This window comes from Xiphophorus maculatus, chromosome 16 (assembly GCF_002775205.1).
Source record: "Xiphophorus maculatus strain JP 163 A chromosome 16, X_maculatus-5.0-male, whole genome shotgun sequence".
NCBI classification, from domain to species: domain Eukaryota; kingdom Metazoa; phylum Chordata; class Actinopteri; order Cyprinodontiformes; family Poeciliidae; genus Xiphophorus; species Xiphophorus maculatus.
Window position 1 is genome coordinate 8,145,176 of NC_036458.1, and position 9,557 is coordinate 8,154,732.

Below are 9,557 nucleotides of genomic sequence, written 5' to 3' on the forward strand. Positions count from 1 at the left end.
CAAAACCACTTTTACGCTCTAGTATACTATAATAACTTTTATTTATTTTTTTTTTTTTGCGTTGCATTGCTGAGCAATTGGTTGTGTTATTGCAGTCTCTAGTCCTATCTAAAAATAGAATGTGGAGAGGAAAGTGGCCAAGCATGGGATTGCTGCTGCAGATTTTTTTTTTTTTAAAGTGGGGCTTCTGAAAAAAGTGAAAATATCCAGAAACTGTAGCAAATTGATTGGGGACCAATAATTAATCATTAATAAACAGTTTCCACTGTTTTAAAAGGGGTTGTTCCCTGCTACTCTTTCATTTTCATCCCCAGTCAATTTCACAGTGCTTTCACACAGTGGTTCTTTTTTAAATAAATTCAGAACACAAAAGAGAACTATGACAACACTGACTCTGCAGACAGAACTACCACACTGGCTTTTCACATCTTGCTAAATCACACTTTTTGTTGTTTCTAACCAGTGTTACAGTATTCCCAACAGTTTGTCTAATGTGGCATAAGATCAGCCTAAACATCAGGGTAAAGTTGTCTTTGAGCTGTATCTGTAATGCAGCACAGCACTCTAGTGGCCACCAGGGTAATGTCTGAGTGTCTATTGCATGGCTAGCTTAAGAGGGTGATCCTTCCTTCAAAGTTATAAAACTTTGGAGAAAGGATGTCTTGGGAGATTAATCCCAGAGCTGCTTGATAGTTACAGTTTGTCTTTAGGACTTGCGCTATAAAATACGGGTTAGGGTGAGACTTTATGATAACAGGATCAGCAAAGCAGACAGGTTCCTCTGCAATATATTCCCTGAATTTATTAAGGAGCTGTGAAGAAAGTGCTCTCCAGACATTACTGTTAAGTAAAAATATAGCTACCAAGCAAAAAAGTCCACAGATAAAAAAAAGAGTCTCTGCTAAAGAGAAACAGGCATATACAGATTGAATGTAACAATATCTAGTGGGGGTGGTAGTGACCAGCAACTTCTTCATCCTGCAAATAAGATATTTATGTGGGAAGATATCTTGACACACAGAATCTTTCTTTGAGACAGGCAGACACAAAGACTCAGCTTTAACGTGGGAAGTGTTGTCAAAACCCTTAAGAGGCATCAGCTCTGTTTCTTTTCTTTGTGTCACACCAAAGCTAAATGTCTGGGCTTAAGGTTTGTCACGTTTTTATTGCCCCCCTCCACCCTCCACACCCAAAAAAATCAAAAGTGCATCTTATCTCTGTTCCCTCTATTTATTTTTTTCTGCATTATTTTTTAGGTTATGATGTTGGAACTTAAAGGGCTACATTTATATGTATTTCCTCCAGATAAAAGCAAACTATCAATCTTATGTGAATGTAAAATACTTCAAGGAACAACATGTAGGCAAAATAAGAGCACAAACTTGTGATTTGAAAAAACAGATGAAGTCCATGCCCAGTGCTATCTTCCCTTAAATCACCTCATAATAAATTAAAGTACTCTTCATTTTCTCTGGAAACAGCAAGCAGCCCTTAAGCCCTGCAGCCGCTGCAACCATTAGCAGGAGTCGTCAGCAATTCATTATGCAAAGCAAAGCCTAAGTAATTCACAGTGTAACATTACATGGACTAAGTGATTTGAGACAAGAATTATTTTCAAACTCTCTGTGGTATTTTAAGCTAGAGAAACATTAAAAAGATCAAACATCATATGAGCAGCTATAACCGGTGTCAGATGTCGTTGTTAGTTCCCTAAGCAACAGCTAACATTAAAAATTCCATCCATTTTCTTTAGCGGCTACCTGTGCAGGGAGGCAGGTAGCCGCTGGATTATCTCCAGCGGTCACTGGATGAGAGGCATAATACACCCCGGACAGGTCACCAGTCCATTACAGGATAACAAAGAGAAATACAGGATAAATGACCACACACACACACACTCAAATATAGTTATAATATAGGGACTTATTTACCTAAAAGTGATGTTGTGGACAATCAGAGGAAGCTGGAGTACCTGGAGAGAAACCAGACATGTAAGTAGAGAACATGCGAATTCTAGACACAAGGGGGGAGGCTGGGGTTTACACCTAAGATGTTCTTGCTACAGGTAACAGTAGCAACAGTGGTTATCACTACAAAACTTCAAATCAGTGACATGTTCAGCTAAAATATATAAATTAGAAACATTTAATGTAAAAGTTGGAAATTCTTGTCTGTCTTTGCTGAGTAAAGAAGTTAATGGAGCTATACACTTACTATTATTTGAGGATTAGCCAATCAGAATTGAGTAATATATATTAGAGTTTTAGGGCTTTTGAGGAAATTAAAATCTTTAGAAATGGAAATTCTTTTGTTGTGTTTTTTGAATTGTCATTACAGGCAAGGCAAGGGATGGTGTGAAGCTTGAAGTTAATGTTTTGAGCATCACTTCCTTTTACTAAAACATAAAAGAGCTAATTTTCTGATCATGTTACAGGAGGCCAAAGCAATCGAGGATACATACTGTAAACAAGTGTATCTACTGTGCTTAGGAATAAAACAGATTTATTATTTATTATTACTGAATAAATGGAATATTCAGTAATATAATTTTTCAAGTTAAGATGTAGGTACAGAACCAACAGACGCTTCAAATATGCTGCACATCATTACTGACTGTTGCTAAAACTAATTCTAAAACACAGTTTGAACAAGACGATTTATTCACTTCTATTCTGAAATCATAGGAATATTTGGATTACAATTTAAGCTTAAGATGATCATTCAAGGACACATATTGGGTTGTGAGGATGCAAAAGAATTGGTCCAACCAATTTCAAAGCTGCTGCCTGCTCAGAATGAGTAACAACTCAGCAGACCTGGTACTTTGACATTGTGAATGCATCATGTTCACAAGAATGCTTTCCCCCATCCTGTCGAGGAAGTCTGATGCAGCACTCAGATTTCTGAGGAGCCTTACATCCACCTGAAAAAAATGTAATGCAAGCACTTTTCTATCAGTGAAAAGTCCTCAGCTGTCCATCTCTGCAGTTGCAGGAAAAGTAATTGATCTAGAGTAGTTTCTCAATTCATGTGTGCACTAATTCCTAAGCTATTTGTGTTTCACTTAATTACCTCATTATTGTCTTCTTAAAATATTTAACTGATTTCATGTCTCCTGGGTTTAAAGCACAGAAGCTTTTATTTTGTCTGATCTTCTTAAAATCGGAGGTCTGGTTAATCTGGAATGTACTGAAATTTGTTTTTAATAAAATGAAGACACAAAGATGAAAATCAACAGCCACACATCATCTGCTACTTTGAAAGCTTCATTGACAGCTATAATTAAAACACACCCTGACTGTATAGCTGCTTGCCTTAGAACAGCTGGTTCAGTTGACTTTATTTAAACCCAAATAAATTAAGTTTGCAAAATACTTTATGAAAGCCTTGTTTAATCTCTCCTGCTTTGTTAGTTATTTGCAGGGAAATTACTGCAAAAATTGTTTAATAACAGCCAACTGTGGAGGAGCCTTAAATTCAGTTTATTATGAAACTCAAGGGAAACTTAAAGTGCTTTTTATTTAAAGCATCATTATGTGAGCAGCTTTTGACTAAACAACAAGGGCATTTTCCTCTCTGTGATTATAGTAAATAATTAAGTATCAATTTATGACAAAAAAAACAACAACACAATTTTATAAATACAAACTTGGGAAACTCATGAAACTACTCAAGAATGATGTGTCCTTGTGACAAAATGAAAGGAATAGAGCACTTTATTTAAAATGTATGTATGTATAGTTGATTGAAATGTCAGAACTGGGGTATAAGAAAGCAACCCAGCAACCATTTTGCTGGTCAAACTGCTAACAGACCCACACTAAGCCAAAGGAAATATTCTGGAAGACCACTTAAATCACAGAACAGCACAGAATGGACAAAAAACGCATACATATACACACCTATATCAAGGGTGATTTTAGACAGACCAGTTTACATAAAATGTACATTTTTGGTACCTAAACATATATAGGCTGAGGACATGCATACTACACACTAATGTGCGCACACATTCATACATAAGGGCAAAGTAAGATTAATTAAAGCAAATCAATTAACAGTAATGTTTTTGAACCGTGGGTGGGAGTAAGGCTACCCCACTTTCATGGGAAAACAAAAAAGACCCCAGGACCTTCTTGCTACAATATGATAACAGTACTAACTGTGACACCATCGAGCTCCATCCAAATAATTTTATCCTAACTAAGCCATTTAAAGGAACAAAAACAGATTAAATTGGAATCACAGCTATTGAAAATAACGAAAATCACACACTACTAAAGTTGAGCTCAAGCGAATGAATGAAAAAAAAATTTTAGTTCACATGATTTCTTCTTTTTTCATGGTTTTTTTCGGCTGGCAAAAAAATTATCGTATGCAATTATCGTAAATTATCGTATGACAGTATCAGAATATGTTAATAGTTCCATCTTCCAAAATAATCACATCTATCTATATTTCCCTACGACTAAGGTACTATTTAATCCTGTATGTCAGAAACTCAGATGTGATACGAATTTCTTCTCTCCTCATCTCTACACGTCTTCCACTGAATAATATATACTCTCCTACATTTTCTTTTTCTTCATATTGCTTTTGCTATCGCGCTTTCATTTTCTTCTTTATGATCCTTTTTACTTCTGTTCGACTGAGTTTTAGATATATTTCAACTAAAATGTGTCTAGTAGCTACAGTTTCCGTCACTTCTGTCATGCGTCTCCAACTTAAAAAAAAGAAATTGGACCCACTTTGTCCACGAACCACACGATAGGTGGAGATTTGGTGTGACGTTATCACGCAAAGTACGTACTCTCAACACAGCGGAACACGTTTGTTTCAGTTTGTTGTCATTGTGGTGGGAGATTTAGCAGAGCTGAGCTAAAACTAACAAAAGTCGTCCTATTCCGTACAGATAAACTGGATAGACAGAAATTTATGGTGAGAGTTTTATGCGTTTGTACTTCTTTTTAATAGCGATATTCGTTTTTCTACCGGAGCTCGTCGTAGCTGTGAAGCTAACGTTAGCTTCCAAGGTGAAACATCAGTCATTCTTATGAACCTTGTCTTTACTCAAAATACCTTAAATGATCCGTTTGGCTTGCTTGTTTGTGGATTTGAGTATGCAGTGCATACTCTCTTCTGTCGTAGTTGTAGTCTATTTAGCCATTTCCGTTGCGCAATCTCCGTAAAGAAAAATACTAATTAATGTGGATGGGTAATCGCCGTTTTGGTCTGTTTCATGCCCCGTTATCTGAAAATATCCAAAGATATCATCTGGTATGATTATACTAGACACATTGGGAAAATGTCTAAAAAAATGTGTAATAAGCTTTTTTTTCTTTACTTACTATGCAGCATGTAGTTTATCCATCCTTGATTAATGATCTGTTCTTTTAGTGGTTAGAATAACATGTCGGTTATTTCACTTGTAGTAGTGTTTTTATTCCACCAAAATAAAAATATGGTAATAAATATATTTTCCCCATTAAATACTAGAACAGAGAATAATCTGATTTGAAAATAAATTAATTAGACGTTATGATTCAAAATAAACATACAATTCTGAATTTAACCTGTACATTGTTGTCATGTGGACTAGATAAAGTCATATACAAGTACAGACAAGTTCCCACTTTCATACTAAAGGAAAAGTTAAAGGAGTATTTAATACATGTAGTAAATATGCAAGTATACCATAAAAAAAGTCACTCTCTGGCTCAAACTGTTGGCCATCTGAAAGTAAAACTGCTTATCTTCAAAATTACTTTTAGATATTGTGCAGTGTTCAACAACACTTCTGCTTCAGTTCTGCTTTTTTAAGTATTTAAAATTATATATTTGACTGGTTTTTATCCAGCATTTATGTATGAAACATTATAGTTTAATTCTAAAGCTGAAATAAATTATTTAAATTTCTGTACAAAAACAGAACCTTTAACTGGCCAGTCAAATCACTAGGTTTTTGCAATCAAAATACTTTTGGAATCTAGATGCTTGATAACATTAACTAGCAGACTGTTTAATTAGTTTAAAATAAAATAACTCATTGTCAGTAAACTTAAATCTGTTTAAGTTGTTCAATAATGTTCAATAATAAGACCCAGCTACTTTTCAGAAATATATATATATATATATATTAATTTAGCATCTTTTTTTTTATTTGCTTTTCTCTCCAGGATTAACAAAATGGCTGAGCCCATCATCAAATCGAGACAAGCACAAAAAGAAGTGAATGGAATCTCAACAGAAGTTGTCTGCACACAGTTCAGTAATTACATATTTGTGGTCCTTACCCAGTACGGCAAAATCGGGACATTGATTTCGGTCACACCTGACTCCCGATCTAATGATATCAGCACCCCCACGTTCTCCACTAAAGTGCTGCTGGGCAAAGATGAGGTACGCTGGGTGAAATTGGTCAGATTAATATTGCATCAGTGTGATTATAGACTTCTTGTCACATGGGGTAACTCATTTTACGTGGCGAAAGGCCAGATGAGATCAGTTCTGAACTACTCTGGCAGATTGTAGAGAAATGAGATGCACGGAGTTCAGCGGTCTTTTAAAATTTACTCAAGAAAACTAATTTCATCTCTGCTTGAGCTTGTCATTTTAATAGGCACACAGTGCATAAGGTGTGTCATCCGTGGAAATATAAATTGTTACAAAGTTTGCGCAAGATGTTGATTAGACTTTTAATTTATTTTAAAAGAATTATTCTGTCTTGAATAGACAGAAGAAGATAAGGACATTTCACCTTTGTAATATACTAGCTATATGCATTACACAGCATCTTGAAGACACATGTACAATTTAATTAAAACAATAAAGATAAATGATTGTTCTATTTGGAGATGTATGAGTGCTAGCTGCTGTAAAACAGCTTCAAAAAGCAATTTTCCTTTGACTTGGTTTTTATTGAATGAATTATGCTATATTGTTGAAGACAGAATAATGTAACAAATTTTTAACAGCAGTGACCGGTTATTTGATTAGACTTTTTCTCAAGTTACAATTGGGAAGTGGTTTTAAGTTAAGTTCTTATTTACCAGGTGTATGGATTTAGAGCTCTTGCATGCTATATTAAGAGTTTTATATCTAATTTGTGTTTTTGTTTTTCTCTTTTCATTTTTTCAACAGCCTTTGACTCATGTCTGTGCTAAAAACCTGGCCACGTTTGTATCCCTCGAAGCTGGAAACAGGCCTGTCTTACTGGGACTGGCCCTGAAGGATTCCTCCATAGACACAATACAAGAAATCAAAGAGATCATCAAAAGTTGTAAAGTGTGGTAGAAAGTCAGAGCCCCAAAAATAATGTCGGTAACTAAAAAGACCTGGTGAAATAACGGTAGATGCTCCTACCAGTGTCATATTTTGTAAAATGATATAAAATATTACTTTTTTGTATTTTGAAATTCATTAGCAAGGTTTTGTATTACTTGGAATGTTCAGAAATAAAATTCTTTAATGACAAGTTCAAGATACTATTTTAAGTCCAATGACTTTTTTGTTGCTTCATGTGCCTGTTATAAATTACTAGTTCCTTCCATACACATTGGACTGCGCAATATGTGGTGACGTCTTTTTATTGCAGCACTCTTATCACAGAAACATGAAGTAAAGGTCAACAGTCATTTCTCATTTTCTCAGAGCTGGATATTGCTTTATTACTGGAAGTGGAGGAAGATTGTTTATTTCTCTAATAATAATGATAGTCTGTGAAAATTGAAGGATTTTAGTGAGCTTGGAAATGACTGACTGGAACCTTTTTGGTACGAGACAGATGTTGATCCAACATGTGGTCGTCTTGGTTTATGTTTATGTTTCATCATTTCATGAGGATTGAGTTGATTTAAAAAAAATTATTATGAGATAGTGCAGAAAACTCAGAAATATACAATGCCGAACACATTTATTGATAGGTATATATCTTTAATGGCCATAGCATAATCTTGCACTGATAAATTTAGAAAGTTCCAACATTGGTAGCCCTGCTGGTAGTCCATATTTTTGCACAGCCAACAGAACAGTAGAACAAAACAGAAGTTGAAAAGACCAGTTGATGAACTATCTTCAGTTTATTGGCACTCAGAATTTTATTTAAAATGGTCCTGGCAGTAGTAATATAATATCATGAACCCTAACAAGGTTCCAAAGGTCTTTGGAAGAAAACCACATCACATTTTCTCCACTGTTGGTATACCTTTCTACATATTTACTCTTTGTTTCTTGCCAAGGATACCTAGAGCTTAGGCCAAAAAACTTTGCCACAACTGACCAGAGCACATTGTTCTATTCAAAGTCTTAGCTGGGTTCAGCAAACTCCACAATCTGTGATGATAAGACAGAAAATGTTTTTTGAGTGGGTGGAGTGGGGTCACTTAAACAAATGGCTGACTCCAACATGTCAGTCAGTCTTTGTTATGTTTTTTTTTTTTTTCTTGCAGTGAGCTTTGAAGATTTTAATTTTACCTCTCCAGACATCCTGACTGTTTGATTACAAGATAACCAGGGGTTGTCATCCAGCCTACTGGCCATTTGGATAAAAGAAATGGGCCTTTTATTTCTGTCATATTTATACCCCATGGAAAAAAAGATGTGTAGATTATTTATTAGACATTCCTAAAAATGACTGAACTTGAAAAGTAAAACAAAGCACAATTGAATGAAATGCTTCATTTCTTTCAAGAGGACTTTTAGGTACTCAAATTAAAGCTCAGATTTTTCCTAGCTTTTTTAGTGTGAGACTTTGCTACTACAATAAAATCTGAATGTGTTTCAAAGCTGTCAAGTAGTTCCAATAAATTCAATTCAATTCAAAATTGAATTGAAATAAAGCTGACCATGCAAACAGTCACAATATAATTTTTTCCCAGTAAATGATACAGCAAAGATGAATGTTGCAAGTTTATACATAAAGTTAATGGTATCCAAGTTATTGATCAAATTAAGGCTGTGTATTTTTGGCAGCTCCAGGTAAGCCACAGATTATTAATAGATCTGGCAGTAATTTTTACACTTAACTTTTGACTGGAATCAATTAATTTTGAGTGGCAGAACAGACCTGACTTGGAGCTGTGGAAGGAATACTTATATAAGGTGGTGTATATATGCTAGGATAAGGTAAAGTTATTCCTTTTCTATTGTTTTAACCATATATTCACTTGACCTGCACATACAACTACGTATACCGAAAATAACAATAGAACAGTTTGTGTACAAACAAGCCACTTTAACATAATAAACTTTAAGTGTCAGTGATATTTTGTTTAAACCATCCTTGTTCTTCGTTTAATGAGATGTTTAGAGAAGGCAGAAATATTCAAGAGATTACCACTAATAATAGTAATTATATATGGCGCAGTGAAACTACCACATACAAGTATGTTCCTTATAAAGTGTATATATAGTGAATAACTGAGTAAAGCTAAGCAGTTACTATCCACCTCAGCTCAAATGTCACGTTCTGATTCATGTTAACCGGAAATGCTGGCAATGTATAAAATGTAAGGATAAAAACGGTCTCGCACCTGACACGCCAGTAAGGCTACTTGTTG

General features: G+C 34.9%; 1 protein-coding gene across 2 annotated transcripts; it reads left to right on the forward strand.

The window, feature by feature from the left end:
- Positions 1-4,801: 4,801 nt before the first annotated feature.
- Positions 4,802-7,487, forward strand: psmg3 (proteasome assembly chaperone 3). Of its 2 annotated transcripts, none has more exons than XM_005796721.3 (3): positions 4,802-4,938; positions 6,177-6,399; positions 7,141-7,487. In XM_005796721.3, the coding sequence occupies exons 2-3, from the start codon at positions 6,187-6,189 to the stop codon at positions 7,291-7,293; spliced, it is 366 nt and encodes a 121-aa protein (XP_005796778.1). In that variant the 5' UTR covers positions 4,802-4,938; positions 6,177-6,186; the 3' UTR covers positions 7,294-7,487. The 2 variants fall into 2 exon arrangements, with proteins under 2 accessions (XP_005796778.1, XP_023204637.1); XM_023348869.1 differs by lacking the exon at positions 4,802-4,938 and adding an exon at positions 4,945-5,033.
- The last annotated feature ends 2,070 nt before the right edge of the window (positions 7,488-9,557 follow it).

Excerpts from the sequence above, each read along its gene's own strand:
- psmg3 (XM_005796721.3), top strand. The coding sequence starts at position 6,187 with ATGGCTGAGCCCATCATCAAATCGAGACAAGCACAAAAAGAAGTGAAT. Across the intron at positions 6,400-7,140 it reads TGCTGCTGGGCAAAGATGAG|CCTTTGACTCATGTCTGTGC; the intron begins GTACGCTGGGTG and ends TTTTTTCAACAG.